Source organism: Theobroma cacao, chromosome 4 (assembly GCF_053813885.1).
Source record: "Theobroma cacao isolate CCN51 chromosome 4, ASM5381388v1, whole genome shotgun sequence".
Lineage (NCBI taxonomy): Eukaryota > Viridiplantae > Streptophyta > Magnoliopsida > Malvales > Malvaceae > Theobroma > Theobroma cacao.
In genome coordinates, this window is record NC_142642.1 from 362,791 (window position 1) to 383,349 (window position 20,559).

Below are 20,559 nucleotides of genomic sequence, written 5' to 3' on the forward strand. Positions count from 1 at the left end.
CTAATCTAATAAAACTAGTCTTACTGGTATCTGAAATCATACTTCTGATATTTAGTACACACAAGAACACCAGCAACTTAAAATCTTTCGACCAAGGAAGTATGTGCACTTCACAGCTGCATATGACTCATTGAAGCCATTTATTGACACTGGGGAATTTAATGCAAAATCAAGTTCCTACGTGGCCTTAATTTTTTACATACATACAAACATACATGAATATATATATGTATGTATGTATTTGAAAAGATGTCTTTGAGTGATAAAGAGAGATTGCAGTGAACCGGGTAATGAGTTGGAGTGGGACATGGGCTGGAGCTTTCTTCCGGTGAGAAGGTGTGAAGCATGGGCAGAGGTCTTGCGTAGGGGCATGATTAGGATTTAGGGGCCTTTATTGGACATGAGTTGGTTCTGAAGCCTTTCTAAACAGAATGCCTTGATTTAATTACTTGAGCTAGTCAATTGATATTAAGTGAAAAAGAATCTTGTTTTCACTAAGTTCACTCATCTCAACACAATTATATATCAATCGTGAGACTCACTTGATGGACGGTTGTGATAAGAGGATTAGTAATTATAACATCTCACTTTAATGAATGCCTTCGCAATCATGAATGAAGCATTAGGACCGCTTACACAATGTGTAGTATAATGAACATTTTGGCACTTCTAGAGAAAAGAACATAGCTCCCTGAGCCATTGCTTGACGGATGGAAAGCAGAAAAGAAACCAAAAAGAGCTCTAGAACAGCTTTGTTAGTTGATTGGTAGAGAACCAAATCACAGAGGTCTATGCTTATTTCTTCTACCACATTAAACAGATATATCACAAGGGGTTTAAGCAAAGGTTTACAGATCATTTCGAGTAAATTTTCAATTTCAATCTCTTTCCTCCAAATTGTGTTGCTCTATAGCAGTGCTGCATGTCCCCAAGAGGAGGCAAACATAAGAATAGAGTGTACAAATAAAGGTTTGTTCCAACAGGTATCCACAGGGAAAAAATTTTCAGCTGTTGTGCAGAGGACTACCTTGACATTGAATTGTTCAGGTAAGATCTTTTTGGATTAAAGGGCAAAATGGAAAAAGGAGAATACAAAAAAAAGAGCAGACGACTTCAAAAATACAATTTCTTCTCTTTTGTGGGTTTTAAAATCTAAATAAAAGATCTAGACAGGAATATCCTCTTCATCATCAAAACTCAAATTCAATGTTTGTAACTTGAAGCCTGCACCCTGTATGATCTCGACCAAACTGGAAGCCACTCCTGTAGCTTGAACTGTTGTCTGTTTTGTTAACTGAAAAAGAGAATAAAAGGGGTCATTGCCTATGATGTAAATGCTTATAAAAGAATATGCAAAAAAACCCTGGAAACTAAGCTAGTACTCCTTTTTGAGCTAAGGGTCTCATAGAAAATCTAACTGAAAGGTTTCATGAAACAACCAGCAAGAAAGGAACATTCCATCACATATATCATAACATGTCATTTTTGTTTGTTTGACCAAGATCTCAAGCTTTATGACACCACAGATCAGAGAAGGTACTCATGGGAAGTGAACTGAAATCTTAAATCAAGCATGAAGTAACAAGTAATAAATACTGACCTCAACAGTGCCAATACCCTCAAGGACTTGAACCTTCAAGTTGGAAATGCCTTCAGCTGCCTACAAGGAACGGATTCATTATCAAATTTCCTATGTCAAATTAGTTGTAACTAAGTAAACAGACGTAGGGAATTGATATCTAGCCAAGCAGGAAGCGATCCTCTGAGGGGTTGTGTGGAGACCATCACTCAACCTTCGAGGTATTGTCCACTTTGACCCAAAGGGTATCACGGTTATGTTCACAAAAGGTGCTTCACAAGTATAGGTTTAAGTTTCTAAATATGCCATAGTGGTTCCTCACAAATTCCCAGTATGGGATTGGAGGCATTACATTTTCCCTCTGTTAACGCCTTGACACCCCAATCAAGTCCAACATATCACACACAGAACCAGGATCACATCAAGCATTAGGATTGTAGGGGTGGCTCCCACCACATGCAGACAATGTAGCATTTTGCCTCGTGTAACACTTAGCTCCCACACTTTTGGATTGTTACAGGTTGGGTGAACCACTAGCTCAAGCTCTAGGCTCTAGATAGAATTAGCTGACACAATTAAGTTAGATTCCTTCCCTTCATTGTGGAAATAGAGGTGACTATCAATTTGAGGATAAATCTATCAAGCTGCCTATCACAAATGATCAATTGGTTAGCAGTTTAATGTTGCTATAATTTGCTTCTATATAGACCAAATTAACGTTTGAGTTCAGAGCTAATAGCAAAATATCCTATACACTCTGATTTATACTTTTAGCAGGTCTAATCAGTTCAATCTCACAATAAGCTAAATGCAAAATATTCAACTCATTCCCCTCCCATCTTCTCATCAGTGCAACTTAATACATCTCTAGCATTCAAATTCACTAAGCTACTATAAAATAAGGGAACACTAAAGCTTGAAAGGTCTCAACAATTCTTTACAAAGAAGGAAGCGGCCATTTTGCATAACCATGCCATATATATTTAACTGTTTTAAGAGAAAAGGAGGAAGAAGAGACAATACCCTAGGGGAAACCATGCCTCAATATCCACAATACCCAATAGTTAAAAGGTAAAAAGTTTCTACCTCTAACGCCTTGGTCACTTTTGGAATTTCAACTTCATTCAATGTTCCATCTGCCTTCAAGCAATCAAGATTGATTATCAGTGACCTACCATACAGACATAAATTCAAGCAAAACTAGTCAAAAGAAACCAATTCTTGCTCAATTTCAAAATCCAAATTCTATGCAGTTAGTAATAGAAGGACACACATGTTGAAGAGATAGTTTAAGTAACTAACAAGAATTATACTTCACAATTCAGAAACAAATACAAGTAGAGAAACGTTTAAGCAGAACTAATAAAAAAAAAAAAACTAATTCTTGCTGAAATTCAAAACCCAGACAATCTATACAGCAACCATTTGAGAAATGCAATAAGAATTCCACAATACTTAATCAACTTCTACTAAGAAGGTTTTTTATCTAAAGCTGCAAGATACATACATATATCAGCTTACGAAATCTTTAAATAACTTTTAAAATAATGAAACTTTACAAAATTGAGTAACAAAATATCACCAAATCAGCACAACTTTATTACATCAGAAAAGGGTCTTCGGTAGTTACCACTAATAAAACAAGCCAGCTCCGAATTGCCAAAGTTCAGTTTCCCCAGACCAAAACAACATAAAACTAACAGTAAAAGCATATAAACCATACCTGGAAGTACATTCTGAGAGTGTCTGAAGGAGAGACAGGGACAGAAACTGACTCTTGTTGTTCAGCCGAAGCTGTTTCTTCTTGTTGTTGTTCTTGTTCAGGAACAGCTGTTTCTTCTTGTTGTTGTTCTTGTTCAGGAACAGCTGTTTCTTCTTCTTCAGCAGACTTCAGCTTCCAAAACCCATGTAGATTTTTGTCCTTCCTGAAAGACAAAGTTAAGTTGTTGAAAGAAAAGGTGCTGACTTTGGTCTGAAAATGGATAGAGTTTGGATGAAAGGAGAGGTTTTTAGGAGTGTGGAAAGGGGTTTTGGAGATAAGATGTAGAGGAGTTGAGAATGCTGAGACTGTTGCCATTCTTCTATTTGGTAGAAGGGAACAGTTTTGAGTTCTATCGTTATTATCTGAATTCTGAGTTCTGATGAGCGAAGTGGGGGTGGGGTTTTCGATTATGTTTTTGTTGGGCTTTTCACTCCGTCGCTATTCCATTGGGAAGGGTTTTACTGCTGTGTGCATGTTTGGACCAAACTTTTGGTATAAAATGGACAAGGGTCGTTGGTACTCTCAGTTCTTTCTTTTTAACTATGAAAGTTGAAATTGTACGCAGATAATGATATTTTCAGTCCTTAAAAGTATCTAGTCTCAACTTCTTTATCTCATTTTGAACTCTGTTCATTAGTCAGTTTGGGGTTCTTAACCCAAATTGATCCTTAAAGGAAAAAGGGAGCAATTCTCAACGCCAATTTCCTTCCACTGCCTTTCACCTTTTGTTATGGTAAAAGTAGTTAAAAATTTTAATAATATCTGTATGCCTAAGACAGAGAGCAGCCAATCGCAAACACCACAGTTTAGCCCAGGTTAACAACTCCAATATTGTAAAACTTGGCTGTGAATAATTCACATTTTATAAAAAACACGAACAAAACTTGACACAAAGGATGATTTCATTTTTTGCTGGCCAACCAACAGCTTAGTTGAAAGGTTGAATGATGTTCTAGAAACATTGTCAGTCATCGTAAAAACTACTTTAGTCAATATGTTGAAGCACATCTAATATGTCTGACATACTTTCACTGGCTTATGAACAAAAGCATGTCAGTGCAAGCGAGGGCATTGACAAATATACCGGTGAACCAGTCAGGACCTAGAAATCAATGCATTTTCCGTGGTGCTCCCTGAACTTTGGATTTACTACATGATCCAATCCTCTTGAACTTGACCACCTGCAAGAGCAACAGAACCAATCCATTATGCCAACACCAAGACTAAAGTATCACAAACTTTGGAAAGCCACAAATAATTGTTCCAAAGATTTACAGGAGCTTGCAGACCCTTACTCATGAGATTAACACCTTGGTTTGCCAGAGCATCAGCTTCAGAGTTAAATTCCTTCAATACAAACAATCCGTCATTTGCAAACCAGAGAACAAGAATCCATTGTTCCAAGAATTGTTCAACATAAACACAACAAATCCAAGTTTTTCAAAATTAAACACATCTGTATTTTAAAGTATCTGAAACATACATATCCAGAAGTTAATATGGGGTAATCTTTAATATGAATGAAAACTTGTGTTATTATAGACACATTCTACTCTTTAATTGCCAGAATTGATGCTATTGATCAACTAAGGAAAAGATCATAAAAGAATCCCCTATTCATCATATATACCCATGATGTTCTTATTGCTTCATCATTTTTCATAACAACTAGTCTAAAAAGCAACATGTATTTGGTGGAGAGCTCATAAGTAAGGAATTTATTATAAGCCTGTACCCGGTCAACATGATTGATCTGGAATGACACAAACTTATCTTTGAGCTCCATTGCCTGTTTATTCAACTCAACCAAATTCTGACTTTTAATTTTCCATCGACCCTGAACCTGTTTCATGAGGAAATTTCGGAAGAATGACATGAACAAAAGTAGAAAATCATGAAAACAGGGAGAACACTTGAAAGTAGTAAAAATCAATAAAACTCTCAACCTGCATACAGACGAGGTTAGAGTCTCCTTGTACACGAATGTGTTTAAACCCTTTTTTAAGAGCACACTTCATCCCCAGAATGGCACCTCGATATTCAGCCACATTGTTTGTGGCAATGCCAACACCTTCACGCAATCGACAGACCTATTATATTTCAAGGTTAGGTACAGCTAGTGCACTAAATAAGGATTCATAACCTTAACTGGTTGCATTAAATTCAAGTGACAGCATACCACTCTTCCATCTGCAGCACGTAAAACAGCTCCTGCACCAGCTGGTCCAGGGTTTCCTTTAGAGGCACCATCAAACTCAACAATATAGGATTGCTAGGAATTGACATAAATGACATTCTTAGTTAAACTGCCAATGTACAGAATGTCTTGTTATTCTGGATGTGCTCTTAATTATTGCATTAATTGTGCTATTGATGCTGATTATGGAATTGGTTTAGAGAAATAGAAACCTTTTAATTTTACAATGATAACTCACACAGTTAAAGGGCATCATCTGAGTTTCAACTTGATTAGCTAAGTTTATATGCTTCATCCTAGGATCAGCAAAAAGTGAGGTTGATCCAACCACCTCCTGCAATAAGAGACAAATGCCTGTCCACTTAGTTTAAGAAAAAAAATGTTAATCAAAGGTCTTGAATTCTTGACTGTCCTCCAGTTATTTAAGTAACTGCAAGAAATTACTCAACTTTCATACTAATAATATAGTTACTGTTATTTGTTTATTTTGAAAGCTAAATCTGATGAAATTTTCAACCATCAAAAGTTCAAAACTGGGTGAAACTTTAGAGTACTCACAATTTTTAATATCAACATCTAAAGATTGCCACATTTTTGTAACTAGTTATTTGATCCAGATATGTTGCACATAATGAGTTACTTAATCTCAAGTTTAATAGTCCATAAGTTTCAACAAAGAACCTTGCCAAGTATTTGTTGCAATCTACGTGGTGAAGGATCCCTGTTGGATGTGTTTCCTCTTGAAGAAGTTGGTTGCTGAAAGCAAATAAGCATTCTTAATAAGCATTCCCCTTTTATGGCACAACTTATGCCAAGTAAGACCAAAATAAAATAGCACTTATTTACAAGTACACAACATACAGATATAAACGTATACAGTTGCACAAACAGACAGTAAGACGGAAGCTGATAAATTATAAAAGCGGAAGGAAAGAAAGCCTCATATATTGACAACCTGGTAAGCAACAAGGAAATTCCAGCAAATAAAAAAAAAATCATCTAAAAAAGGAAGGAGAATCTACCTGAGGAGGGCAAGGAACAAGTTTGCCAAAGGTTTTATCATTAACATCAGAGGCCCTGATAGAATAGGCAGCATTTTTGAGCCCACAAGAACCAAGGTACGCCTCAGCCTGCTCTGTCAAACCATATCCTTTATATACAATTAAAGAAGGATCATTTACCTAAAAAAAAAGACATAAAACATCAAATATCAATCCATAGCACATATCTTTTTGTCTTATTCAACATTCAAACAAATGAGCAAACCCACGAATAGTAACAGCATCCAAGAACTATTTAAGAACAAGAAATAAAAATGCAATGAAGTATTGATTATTTCATCCAGATGAAGCAGACCCAGAAGTGAAAACGTCAAATTTGATAAAAAAAAGCAATAACCCATTTGCAAATTCACCTTAATATAACAAAAGTAAACTAAAAAAGCCTTGCTGGAATGTAAAGAAGAGAAAAAAATAAAACAAAGAAAGGAATTAGCAGGAGTTACAGTTTGTGCTTGTAAATCCCTTAAACTTCTGTAAATGCCAATAACATCTCCCTTCTTGACAACATAAAAAGCATCTTTCTCTCCCTCCATTGATTATGTCAATGAAAACAAACACGAATTTGAACGGTTATTGAGAAGCTTTGAAGTACAACTGTGAAGGGAAAGTGGCAGAGGAGAAGAGATTGTGGCCTTTTCAAAGTTTCCAGAGGGGTTGACGAGACAAGACAAAGGGCAACGACAACTTTTGCCCTTTTGGATTGGGCTTTGGCGGGAAAGAAGAAAGGGGAAGAAGGGGACAAACGGCCCATTAGTGGTGGACTAAAGCTCAATTTTAAGAAACTGGAATTCTTTTCTTTTAGGTTATCTCCTTGTAATTCTGCAGGAATCATGCAAATGATCATTTTGGACTTGTCTGAATACATTTGCTTAAGTTGCTAGAATTTTGTCATGATTGTCAAGTGGTCTAATGCCGTTAATTTGGGTAATTTAAGAGATACCATAAATCTACTATCAATTAACTCTGAATTTACATCCAGGAAAAGTTACATTCATTATGACAAAGGGTATGGAACAATCAATGGCCTACTCTACCACAATATACTTTCAGCTAAACTGAAATGGAAAATAGACATTCTACTCCCCAACTACGATGATAGTAGTCTTCATTCCACATTGGCCATCACACAGGGCAACTTTGTCGACCGGCTTATGAAGAATGTTGATTGCCCAATGGCTCCTAGTCTCCATGCCATTGCATCTCATCAGTGCGTTTCTGAATACACTGCATATATTCCCATATTCCAGACAGTTATAGCGGACGTCCAGGATCACAAACTAAACATTTAAGGATTTCCGATAATTAGAGTATCATTCAGATGATCCTCTCTACCCCATATATTTTCTCAGTTGTGCTCAGTCTGAAAATGTAGGAGTGCTTGGACGATTAAAACACCACGTAGTAAAATAATCTATTCCCACTGTAAACTGCATCACGAAGTCCAGGCTTGCTTGCTGCCCATCAAAAATCCCTGTCAACTGGCAGTATCTTCAGTAACTTGGCAAGATCATAAGACTTGAAGTCCTTCCCGTAACACAAGCTTAAATCCAAGGCAGTTTGACCATCCTGTAATGAAGCAACCCCAGAACATTAAAGTTCCATTTCTTGAAAGCATAGAGCAAAGCAAAAGCATCGGATGGTAAATAGCAAATCAGTGATATGTTATTTCTCAGAAAAAGAAAGAAAAATAAGTACTGAAATATGCAGAAAAACAGAAACACGTGAGCACAGGTATTCATATTATACGTATTTAACATTAAAATAAAAGTGGAAAGTAAGAGAAAGTTTAGCGCTAAGCAAGCAGTCCCTCGTGTTAACTTTGTTCCTATTGTTGCTAACTGTTAAGGAAAACTAAGCGTAACATATATATAAAACTAGTAGATGGAAACAAATATTCATCAATAAAAAAAATGGAAGAAAAAATAGATGATATTGCCATTTTTGCCATATTTCTTACCTTGTTTTTTCTGGTCTTATCTGCACCATTGATCAATAAAACTTTTGCTATATCTCTATTTCTACTTTGCACAGCAATGTGCAATGGGGTCCATCCATCCTGGAAGAAGGGGTTACAAAAGAACTAAGAAGCAAATTCACAAGCTAATAAAGAGGTCAAGAAAGTTTACAAGCAACTGACTCTATCAGTAACATTGACGTCAACATTGCACTTGAGCAATAATTTCACAGTTTGCATAGCACCAACATGAACTGCATAATGAAGTGGGGCGGCACCATCCTGTTATCAGGATAAAGAGATGAATTGAAGCTTAACAAGTGTAAGGAAGGAAAAGGAAGCTGAGGCAGGTTTATGATAACAAAACGTTCACCTTATCTTTGACATGTGGACTTGCACCTTTTCTCAAAAGATGACTGATAACAGCCTCCTTTTTACCAATAATTGCTTTATGAAGAGCAGTTTGACCATCCTGTCTCATCATATCATAATTAGATTTTGTATGCTAGAAACTGGCAATCTTAAAATTTAGATGTTAAAAATTCAGTATGAATAAAATTTACCTTATCCACCTCATCTATGTCGAGCCCATCTTCAAGTAGCTTGTCCATAAAAGGTATCTGCAATGATAGTGCAAGTGTTTGAAGTGGTTTCCATTTGGCCTGGAAATCAGGGTCACAAGAAGTTGATGATCAGTCCATAACAAAATCTATGCTTTATATGTTTTCAAAAGGCCTTAGTAAAGAAAAGTGGTTCAATACCATGTTGAGCAACTAATATAGGAAAATAAAATTATTATATAACAAACAAGACGGAAAGTATGCAAAATTACAGTTGAGATTTTGCTCAAGTTAGGAGAAGAATTCTGTTGCAGAATTGCTTTTTCTTCTGGTCCCAATAGCTGCTCCACCTCTGCAATCAGAGAACATCCTTATACTATTGCTTGATCTTTGCTAAAGATAAAATGTAGAAAACACATAAAAGGTAGTTATATAACAAGGATTTCTAACAAGTATAATAAAGAAGACAACCACTGTAAGATGAATTAAAGATACAACTCCATGCATTCCCAGAAAATGAGGCAGAAATTGGCTTTCGATCAATTATATTAGTTCGAGGGCTTAAGAGTCAAGCTGCAGTATAAGACACCAACTGGGTAACCATGGTTTTGGCTTTTAGAAAAACTAGGTCTAAATGGAGATTGTTATTGGAACAAAGCTTATGTCTCTGTTCTAAAGAGGAGAATGTTAACGATTAGTACAAATATTCATCATGCATCAGTTGTTCTATGATTTGCAGAGGATAGAAAATTATTCCCTCATGATTTATGTGACAATAATTATTAAATCATATGAGGTTCTGAATCAATAAAAGCAACAACTTTACCACTCAACTAATCCCCTCTATGGCCATTCGTTCAAATTGGAATTGACAATTACCAACAAAAATTGTCAAGGCTCACTAGCAATTTAAATCACCACCTCCTAATTTCTCATTTTTGGGGGCAAATGAATGAACAAAATATTTACAATTACTTTTGACATAAGAATTGGATGTAACAGAGAGGATAACTATAGATATGAATTATAGCGTCAAAGTCTACTTCACCCTATAAAGGACTGCAAAATGAAACCTTGCCCTCATGCCTAGTTAGATAAGACAAATTCCTTAAGAACTACCATCATAATCTAATAAGTTACTAACTGGTAGCTCTACCACATGAGTCTTACTAGCATGCCATATAATAGCAACATAATAATAACAATCAAAATTCCCATGTAAAGTGTACCTACAAAAACATAAGTATTTAAACAAGTAATTTCCTTTCCATCAAAAAACAAGAAACCCAACAAAAAAACAAACCTTTGACAAGGTCTTCCTCATACTGATTCCCTGTATACTTGTCAACAACCCCAACGTCATTTCCTTCTTGAAAACCAGACTCATCATTCTCTTCCACTTCCTCTTCTTCATCATATTCACTTCCACTTCCATCATCTGGGTCTTCCCATATTCCTTGATGGGTATTTAAAGAATCTGTCGGAAAACTTGAATTAACCACAAAAAGCCTTGAAAAGCTTCTCCCTGGATTGCTCAAGTTGACACCTTTGTCCCTGGCCAGGAAACGTAAGGTTGGAAGTGGAGTTGGCACAACAGGAGAGAACTGTAGAAAGTGATGAATTGATGGAAATTTTGTCCTCGTAATCCAAGATGAAACCGCCATTTCTCTAACGCTGAAGAATAAAAAAAACATAGCAAGAGTACAAGAAATGAGAATTTGACAAGGAGAAAGAATAAGACTTGCTTTTGAAGAATTTATATATGCATTAGACAGATATTAGTGAATGCCCAAATTATTGCCCAACCCGGAATGAAAAAAAAATTTGAAAATCAACCCGCTTTTAGGCCCATCTAAATGCAACATGAGTATGACATAACATATACCAATGTAAATAGTTGTAAGTAGTAACTTTTATTCAAACCAGGCAGCTCCTGAATCTTTCTTCTGTTCAACTGAATTACCAACAATATGATCAGTGGCAACTTATCTTTTGAACTTCAACTTGGCAGCAATTCCAAATACCACATTCGGTTTAAAAGTTTTAAACGTAAAATCCCATAAAACAGCCTCTTAATTCACCCGAACCACTCAAATTTAGAAACAATTCACTTAATTTCTAAACTTATCCTTGAACAAGTAGAATTAAATAACAATACTTGCTTTCACATAAAGCAATGAGCTTTGGCACTGTTTTTCTTCTTTCTTTTAAAAGAAAGAAAAAGAAAATCCAATAGAAAAATCTTATCGAGCTCTTGACGTGCAAAGAAATGAAACAATTCGCCAGAAATCAAACCTAAAAGACTCAATTAATCAAGTAAGCAACGAGAAATTGTCTAAAAGTAGTTCAATTCTTCTTCGCCTCTATTCACTTTTTTTCAGCGCCAAAAATTTTCAAGAGAAAAAATTTAAAAAGCTTCGACGACTCATTTCAATAGAATTCTCATAAGTCATAAATAAAAAAGATAAATTATTAAACCACAATCAAAGAATCCTTAAGTGAAAGCAATAAATTAAGACGAAAAAAAAAGGAAGAACTTTAAGTTACCTTGAAGATACGAAGGAGTGATGATGAAATTTAATCGACATGTACAAATGGCGAGGGAATCAACGATGGAAAACCTTTGGCGTTTGGATTGCGGGAAATGGCTGGGAAGAAAAGAAGAAAAGAAAGGGAGTGAAGTAACTGTTTGGAGGGAAACAGGAGAGGTGTTTTATCCACAGACATCAGAGAAAACTGTTGTCTCGACGTCTCCTTCCTTTTTAGAAAGCGTGTGACGTGGGCGGGGTTTGGATGTTTCTATGCTGCTTCAGGTAAGAATATCAAACCTTAGGGCAAACTTGTAGCCCACTTTTAAGCATTTGATTTAGTTTGGGCCATCTTCCAACTTCCATAAGTCGCCAAGCCCGTTATTAATTTTGGGTTTTATTATTTCTTGTTAAAAGTTTTGAGGAGCAAATTGTTTTCGTTTACAAACTCCTTCCAAACATTATCCCGTCCTTGATAGGGTTCCTTGAGTAACAATGAAATATCAGAAAATTTACAGAGGAATGTATAAAAAGGATAAGAATAAATTACACAAAAGTTTGACTTTCTGGCTTTGGCAAGCAGCAACACAAAGTTTGATTTGGGAATCAAGAAAACAATTTACAGTTGCAACAAACAAAGTTGTTTTCCATATTACAAAAGACTTCCAACCCTTTAAAGACATGGCCTTGTGGCACAACAAGAGCTTATACAAAACAAAAATATGCCAATTCAACTTCTGATTTATATTACTATTATTTTCTCCTGATTTACTCCAACCAACCAATTGCACCAGCTGATGACTTTGGTTGCCCATCTTCTATTCTTGATGATCCGAATTTTGTACAATTTCAGGAGGTACCCAACATGCCACTCAAAAGAGAAGACCCAATATCAAGAATAGATGATGAAGAATTATTGTTGTTACCATTGTTACCGTTGCTACCATTATTAGAATCATCACCCATCAAACTTTGCACGAAATTCTGGCCAACTTGTTGACCTGCTCCTTCTGCAAAGCCCTGAACAGCTGCATCCATCAAAGCGTTTCCTGACATGGCTGTTGCATTGTTTTGACTCTGCGACGTCTGCATGTAATATTGGTTATTCATTTGTACAGGTCCATTCCCATACTGCAAATTGTTTCGTCCTGGATACGAATTCCGTGGCTGAAACTGGATTGTTGCTTGTCTAGTTGTGTTTGTGTACGCTGCAGTACTTGCACAAGTCAAATGGACATCAAAATTGCATATGCTACAGCGATATAGCCAATGGTTTGACCCAATCTGATGGCAGAGATCACAGGAAAAACCCTTGGTTTCGTAAGGTGGGTAAAAGAAAAGTTGAAGCTGGCAAGGATGAGATTGGTGGAGGAGAGAGAGCGGCTTGGAAGCACAAACAGAGTGGATATCGAAATTACACTGGTAGCAGTGGTAGCTGAAGCCATGTCCTTGTTGACCACAGGCATCGCAGTTGAAACAGCGGACGGGGTAGGCAGGGGTTGGGAGGAGAGTCAGAGGGTGGCCGGGGTGGGCTGGATGCGTGATCAGTTGAGGCAGTTGGCTGCAGGATGTATGCAGGGTGAAGTTACAGGACTTGCAAATGTACATCCATCCGGAAGATTGAAGCTTGCAGCCTGAACAGGGAGTGATGTTAAGAGTCAGAGGGTTGGTTAGCTCTAGCAGGTGGGGATGGCTAAAGTGCTGGATGTGTAGATCATGACTTAGCTTTCCCATCTCTCAACCATGGAAGAGGAAGGCAATAGGCAATAAAAGGGCTCAATTTGATTTAGCTCAAAATTGAAGAGATGACCTGGTTGACTTGTAAGGGCATCTATTTTGTCAATGGAACGCGTTTTTCGTCGTACACTTTGGTATGATTAATCTTTGAACATTTCAAAGAGAGAGTGGAAACAGAAAAGCGGTTCACGAGCAGCCGGACCATCTGTTCCAAACTTGACTTATTAGTTTGTGGTTAGTGAGAGGAAAGTTGCCATTGCACAACGACAAGGACGGAGGACGGAGCAATTGACGTATTGCAACATTACCCCGAAGACACTTTGTTTTCACGTTTAACATCTTTGTGTATCTATTGCTCGTTAAACTTTGATATTAGGTTGCTATTAAAGGTTACAGCTCATGTCATTATTAGGTCATTCTATGTAGTATTGAAGTGGAAAAGAAACTGATGCTTTGCCATAAATATATATAAAGGAATAGAAACTACATGCATGCATCAAAAAACAATTGGAGCTTTAGTGAGTTTTAAATTAATGGATTATGAGTAGTTCCTGTTAGAATACAGACGGTCAAATAAAAAAAATGATTTCAAGATGTGTATTAATGTCACTTGTCTTTAAATTTTATTTGTTTTCATTAATAATATGTAAAAAGGTTACAAATAATACATTTCAAAAATTCTATAAATCTTAGTGATTGATTGTGTTTTACATTGACGAAACCAATTCACATTAATATACAGCAAGATTACTAAACTTTTATAAAATTTTTTATGACAAAATAGTACAAAAAAAGTTTGAAGAATACAGAAAAATGAAAGAGAAATTGTTTAGTTGTTTATGTGCTTTTCTAAACAGAGAAGTGTCTATTTAATTCATATACAATTAAAAAAATTAAAAATAATCATAATAGTAAAGTGCCAAATACCAAATATCAAGTGTCAAGTGCCATATGTTGGCAATTAAAAAATTAAAAATAAAATATGATTTATTATTTAATTGACAGCAGAGCAATCTCTTTATATAAACTAAATCAAGAAGATTGAAACCAAGAATCTACTTTAGTTGCATTGGTAACAAGAAATTCACAGATGTCCAGTGGTCTTAAGATGGCTGAGGAGGAACTGCTGCTGGCCAAGTGGGTCGCGCAAGCTTGAAAACTGCCCAGCAATCGGGCAAAGATCGTTGGAACTCACTGCTAACTTCCAGAGTTCGGTTCTGAAGATTACAACAACATGCAAAGCAATCTCTATACCACTCAGTGAATCCTTACTGTATGCTCCGGGAACCATTCGCCTCAGTCCTAATGTTTTAATACCCACACTTTGAAGACACCACGATACCGATTATACCATCCCGCTGATATGCATCTCAGATGTCCTTGGCACACTTCAGAAAGCTTGTCAAATCCTGTATCAGGGTCTTCTTGTAATCTAATAATCTGGCAGTGATTAATATTTCTATAGAAGTCAATGGCAACAAGGTTTTGTAGTTCACCAATTAGATTGAATATTCCATTTAAGCAACGAAAGAGCCAGCATCCTCAAATTGGACAACTTGAGGTCTTTGCATTTTATGAGATGTCCATTGACCAGTTTTTGAAGAAAAGATCATTAGGTCGATAATATCAGTGATTTCACAAGTTTCTTTGATCAGCACAACCTTGTAGCCTGTCAGATGCCTTTTTCTGTTTGAATGGCCAAACCCTCATCCCAGAATTCTTCCAAAGAGTAAAGATCAATATTTGCAGGAATTGGTATAGCTTCCCATTGCCAAGTAAGGGGATTGCAAACGAAATATTTGGGTGCAAAACGCGGCAGGCATAATATCAATCCATCACTTGATGCCCGAACTGCAAATTGATCTTCTATTGGTGGAAAAAAAATGAGAAATAGGACCTCACAGCAAATCCAAAAGAAAAGGAATCCATAGAACTTGCATGGCCAGTGACAACATCCTTAAAGTTTTTGCAAGGACCACGGTCCAGGAGTGACCATTGTGAGGATGAATTTGAGTTCTGAGAGATGCCTGAGGAAAAAAGATCAGATATGAGAGACAGCCATTGCTTGGACACGCACTTGAACCTGAATACACATTTGACAGGCATCCAAACAAGGATTTGCAGCAGTTAGGATATGGAAGGCCACTATTTTCATTGCAAATACCAGCATGAAAATTTTGGAGTTCGTTGCTTCTGATAAGAGTTTTTGGTCTCCAATGGTGAAGTTTCATGATTTTCATAGTCATCAACAGGCTTAGTTTTTCTTCATTTCCAGAAAATGGAGGTCTTATTCCACGGAGCGGGAATTTGATGAATACTTCACTATGGCCCTTAGGCGTGTTTATATTCTAGTAAAGTCCAGGATAATATTCTATCAAATATTTGAGAAGTAATCTTTTATTGCCAAAAATTTAGAGGATTTTCATATATCTTTCACATCAAATATCAGATGGTTTCCCTATTATAAGGATTCTATCAAATATCAGAAGATATTTTTCCTATGTATCTGATTTGACCTTTAAAATATTATGTGACTCCTAAAAATAGAAATGTTAATCTTTAACTTAGCTTTTCAAAAAAAAAAAAAAAACCCTTTAACTTTAAATAGAGACACCCACATATCTGTGTAGCTACCTAATATTGCTATTAATGCCAAACAGTACAACTTTTAGAATGTTTCCATAGATGAGAAGATCTTTGGACACCTATACAAACAAACGTAAGGTATAGGCATGGAAATATCATTAGACTCATTGATCTCAAACATTAATAGCTTTTATGTAGATGCAGCAGTAGTGGAGTGTCTCAAATATTTATTGAGGTAGAATTCGTTTGTTTTATAACACAGATGTAAAGAGGAGAGCATTTTAGGGGAATTGCTCAATTTACCCTCCGGCAAAATAAAAAGGCAGCTGCCTTAAATAAACCAGAACATTGTCCTATCTTACCCGAACATAAATTTCTCTGCTGGCTTGATGCTGTGCTTTAATGCACCATCATATGCCTTTAAGCACCAAAGAATATCACATCAAGAATGTTCACAGCCTTAAAATCTTCAGGCACTTATCTTTTGTTTGCTAGGTGTTGTGTTTTGACTGGCCCGCTCTGCTGAAGATTACATGTCAAAATTGTTATTATTACGAATACATGAATGGGTGCAGAAACCGATGCCTTTTGACAGGAATATATGGAAGAACTCAGATTGAAGTTCATCATTTTAATCCATCCTAATAGTGAATAGAAATTTTTGCAGGTAGGCTTCTGAGGCATGAATCTCGGAGAAGCTCATATCTCTTGATCGTGGTTCTTGGAGCATACCTTCAAGGAGAAACCACATGCTCCAAGTGATGAAAGCACAGTCATTGTTTCTTCATTCTAAAGATATATAAAGAAAATTGAAATGAAAATTTTATATTGAATTCTCATTATTCATACACAGATTACTTATAGTAGTATACAATAAACTCAACTTTAACCTCTTAGTCCTTGCCCAATAATTCAGATAATGTTTCTTATCTGTGTTGACATCCCGCTCCTATCCAAGCCAAATTGTCAGAGAGCTGGAAATCAGTCCGAACTCCGCATATGCACTAAACAACATTAACTCCGAAAACTAGGTGGTCCTTTTAACTTATCTGCTCACCAATCAAATCCAAACCAACTGCTAGAAAAGTTAAGCCTTGAAACAACAAGAAGTAGAAATGAACTCCATGGGCAGATAATAGACTTCTTGCAGCTGCAGTGAGTAGAAGAAAAGCAAGTGCAAGCTCTTTCCTATAGAGCCTATTTCTCTTTTTTACAGGGGTAGCTTCTTGTTCCTTGAGTTTATTCAACATTTCCAGACCAGACTCGGAATGCCTCCTAAGGATTTTCTCTTCGTTGGGAGATGTTGATTCCCTCTCAGCCAAGGCCAATAAATCAGATTCAGATGATCTACCTGTCTTCTTTGTCACTACCCATTCATAAGCACTTCCAAGCTGAAATAGTCCTGATATCATGGCATTGAATTTGGTGACCGACATTGTGTTTTCAAAGAGAAGATAAGGAACCAAGAAAGGGACAGATTTTGGGGAAGGAAGGATATTTAGAAGAGACATGAAAATAGGAACATAACAGATCACCCAAAGGGGTAGTTCAGCCTCGGGAATAAACATGGTCAACGGAAGTATAATACAGAACAATGTGAAGGAGTAAAATGGAAGTATAAGTTTCCTCAAAAGAAAGAAAAGAAAGATCAAGTTGCTTTTCCTCAACACCGATATCTGCAACAACACATATCCATTAGTCAACTACATGTACTTTCAACAGATTCAGATAGATTGAAGATACTAGAAAAGAAAAATAGCCGAACCTTGGAAGTTATGATGGCAGGAAGACATAAACGGAATAACTGCATTGGACCTGAGTGCCAGCGGTGTTGCTGTTTCTTGTAGGCTTCATAAGACTCAGGTAACTCACAAAGAACTTTTACATCATTGAGGAAGATAAATTTCCATCCATTTAAGTGAGCTCGAACTGCAATGTCCATGTCCTCAACCGTTGTTCTCTCAAGCCAGCCTCCAGATTCCTCTAAAGCCTTAATTCTCCACACACCTGCCGTCCCATTGAATCCGAAGAAATTGAGGAAAACACCATTCACTTGCTGCTCCACTTCAAAATGGAAGCACAGATTGATGTTTTGGAGCCTTGTAAGCAAATTCTCATCCTTATTCACGAAGGACCAGCGAGCCTGAACAAGACCAAGCTCAGGATCTCCCTGCCATAAAGCCCAAGATTGTTTTAGTGGCTATTGACATTAAAATGAAATCTAGTTTCTTTCTTTCCATTGGATTTTATAAGGTACCTTGAAGTGGGGAACAGTTTGTTTGAGGAAATCAGGGTTGGGCTGGAAGTCTGCATCAAATATAGCAACAAATTCATAGTCCTTGACATAGTCACAGGCCATAGCTGATTTAAGATTGCCAGCTTTGTATCCAGTTCTGATTAACCGATGCCTGTAGATTATGTTTACTCCTTTCTCACGCCACAAGGAGACTTCATCTTTAATCAGAAGCTGTAAATTTCCATCATCTGAGTCATCTAGAACTTGAATTAGAATCCGGTCTTTTGGCCAATCGAGCTGACAGACAGCTGCAATTGATTGTGCATATACCTAATTCCAGGAATTACTTCAGAATAGATCCAGAAACCAAATTCAATAGTAAATAATGAAAATGAACGCTTAGAATCCTTAGGATATAACGTTCTCCTTAGAAAAATGCCATTGCCTTCACGAGGAGAAAAGGGTAAAAGGAAAGTGCTTTGGTTTTTTGTCCAAAAAGCAAGAAAATAATGTCCAACATGTTTAACAAATAGTAAAAACAAAATTGGCTGCTTAAAAGTTAAAAAATAAATAAACTGAAGTGAACAAAAGCTCCTGCAGAAGTCACAAATATGTACTAGAATTTTGTTAAGAATCAGAAAAAAATTAACTATTTAAAGTAAATCTAAGTGAATTTAAATAAATGTCCAAACCTTCAGCAACATTTGTACATGGATTAGTTAAAGAAACACACCCAAGAAGATTGTCAACATAAAACAAAGAGATATAGAGAGCAAAACAAACCAATTTGAGCAAGTTCAGTGTAATTCTCACCTCTCTCTCATTGCACATAGGAATCTGAACAAGAACCATAGGGAAACTTGAGCCATCCTCCATGTCATAAGCCGCTCCTTCGATTCTGGGCTTCAACTTCTTGTATTTAATCCAGAAACACCCAAGACAAAGAATAAGCCGATCGAGAGATTGAATCAAGAATAGCACAGTGCAGAATTTTGACATTGTTAACACCAAAGGAGCAATATAATCAACTCTAAATGACAGCCAAGCCATGTAGGACCATTGCACAAGACCTTGAACCTCCCATGGCTGTATCATCTTCAAATTCCATTTCTTCAGATGGGCGACAATTTCTATTACCAAAGCTGCTATAGAGATAACAAGAAAGGCTTTGATAAATCTATACAATCTTCTGCTTTTGGCCTCTTCTTCACTCACATCAGATAATGCAATGCGTTTCTTGACTGATAAAAGCATGGTCTTTAAAGCCATTGCCAGCCATGAAATACAAGCAAATACTCTGTGAGCTTTGAGAAGAAGAAACCAAGTAAATTGCTTCGGACTAACTGCCTTCTGTTTCTCAAGCAGTAACGATGAATCTGAGGCATTGATCTCTACTAAAGAGAACTTATTCGGCTTCTCAATTGTCACTACGACTGAACCTGGAGCCATTTCTTTGTTTAAAACTTCAGTTCCAGAGGGCCAAAACAGAGAAGAAAGATGAATAGATTCAAATACCCCAGATCAAAGCTTTGGAAAAGAAGCAATAACTCGAACTGGGTTTTTCAGTTCTGAGATTTGGAAAACAGCATAGATGTGAATGGGAGATAAAGAAGCCAAAAAAAATGTCAGCTTCTATGTTTTCGTGATTTTTGGACTGAAAACTGGATCCTTGAAAGCAGGGTGGAAACAGAATCCAGAAATTGAGATGCAGGGGTGTTTAAGGTTGACAAATGAGATTTTCTAGTCAAAGCATGATGCTAATGCATTGTTGGCATACAGAGAGAGACAGACAGACGGAGGGAGAAAGAGAAAGGGAAGTAACACTCATATGCTTTCAGTGGACGACTAATAAAGGAGGAGAGGAGAGTTCGTGTTACTTTAAGGTGAGAATATGAGGATCCAAAACTAAATTAAATACTAATTTCTTAAATGCGTAATTAGTGATTAGATACAAAGAAGCCTAGTCAACATGGACAGAGCTTTCAAAAAGCTTAACTGGACCAATCCAGCTTTGACATGTGACCACTGTTCACAGGAAACAACCCTGAAACTCGTCTGATGATTAATGAAACCAAACCGAATTATTGATGATGACAACTAGGTACAGCCAAACTGCAGATCACACCTCACAGCAAAATAACCTGACCTCTCTTGTTTTACCAATTACTAAGAAGTTTCTTTTGCTGTTGCGGGAATACCATTAGTGTTGACAAATAGTTTAATCATTTAACGCGGTATCATTGAGATCTACATACAAAGTATAATTAAATCCCAGCTGCCACAGCTCATTAAGCTTTCCAATTCAACAAAATTAACTAAATATGGTTAATTTTAAACTTGCATTGTTTCCCACCAAAAC

At 36.6% G+C, this 20,559-nt stretch overlaps 5 protein-coding genes across 6 annotated transcripts; all 5 read right to left on the minus strand.

The window, feature by feature from the left end:
• Nucleotides 1-835: 835 nt before the first annotated feature.
• Nucleotides 836-3,779, minus strand: LOC18600704 (Heavy metal transport/detoxification superfamily protein). Its single transcript, XM_018118714.2, has 4 exons — nucleotides 3,303-3,779; nucleotides 2,666-2,719; nucleotides 1,601-1,660; nucleotides 836-1,294 (listed from the first exon to the last, which is right to left on the minus strand). The coding sequence occupies exons 1-4, from the start codon at nucleotides 3,654-3,656 to the stop codon at nucleotides 1,166-1,168; spliced, it is 597 nt and encodes a 198-aa protein (XP_017974203.2). The 5' UTR covers nucleotides 3,657-3,779; the 3' UTR covers nucleotides 836-1,165.
• Nucleotides 3,780-4,225: 446 nt separating this feature from the next.
• On the minus strand, nucleotides 4,226-7,258 carry LOC18600705 (uncharacterized). 2 transcript variants are annotated; one of them, XM_088805736.1, is made up of 9 exons: nucleotides 7,043-7,258; nucleotides 6,561-6,719; nucleotides 6,220-6,294; nucleotides 5,777-5,872; nucleotides 5,521-5,613; nucleotides 5,288-5,431; nucleotides 5,077-5,184; nucleotides 4,637-4,748; nucleotides 4,226-4,522 (listed from the first exon to the last, which is right to left on the minus strand). In XM_088805736.1, exons 1-9 carry the CDS (start codon nucleotides 7,130-7,132, stop codon nucleotides 4,491-4,493), a joined length of 909 nt encoding a protein of 302 aa, XP_088661862.1. In that variant the 5' UTR covers nucleotides 7,133-7,258; the 3' UTR covers nucleotides 4,226-4,490. The 2 variants fall into 2 exon arrangements, with proteins under 2 accessions (XP_088661862.1, XP_017974252.2); XM_018118763.2 differs by having other exon boundaries at nucleotides 4,637-4,688; nucleotides 7,043-7,256.
• Nucleotides 7,259-7,536: 278 nt separating this feature from the next.
• Nucleotides 7,537-11,853, minus strand: EMB506 (Ankyrin repeat family protein). The gene is made up of 8 exons (XM_007031317.3): nucleotides 11,661-11,853; nucleotides 10,417-10,787; nucleotides 9,386-9,465; nucleotides 9,117-9,215; nucleotides 8,927-9,025; nucleotides 8,737-8,835; nucleotides 8,557-8,655; nucleotides 7,537-8,165 (listed from the first exon to the last, which is right to left on the minus strand). Exons 1-8 carry the CDS (start codon nucleotides 11,699-11,701, stop codon nucleotides 8,061-8,063), a joined length of 993 nt encoding a protein of 330 aa, XP_007031379.3. The 5' UTR covers nucleotides 11,702-11,853; the 3' UTR covers nucleotides 7,537-8,060.
• A 345-nt stretch (nucleotides 11,854-12,198) lies between these two features.
• On the minus strand, nucleotides 12,199-13,468 carry LOC18600707 (protein VACUOLELESS GAMETOPHYTES-like). The gene has a single exon (XM_007031318.3). It carries the CDS (start codon nucleotides 13,373-13,375, stop codon nucleotides 12,491-12,493), a length of 885 nt encoding a protein of 294 aa, XP_007031380.3. The 5' UTR covers nucleotides 13,376-13,468; the 3' UTR covers nucleotides 12,199-12,490.
• A 3,296-nt stretch (nucleotides 13,469-16,764) lies between these two features.
• Nucleotides 16,765-20,045, minus strand: CSLC04 (Cellulose-synthase-like C4). Its single transcript, XM_007031320.3, has 4 exons — nucleotides 19,014-20,045; nucleotides 18,222-18,530; nucleotides 17,730-18,134; nucleotides 16,765-17,640 (listed from the first exon to the last, which is right to left on the minus strand). Exons 1-4 carry the CDS (start codon nucleotides 19,647-19,649, stop codon nucleotides 17,005-17,007), a joined length of 1,986 nt encoding a protein of 661 aa, XP_007031382.3. The 5' UTR covers nucleotides 19,650-20,045; the 3' UTR covers nucleotides 16,765-17,004.
• Nucleotides 20,046-20,559: the final 514 nt, after the last annotated feature.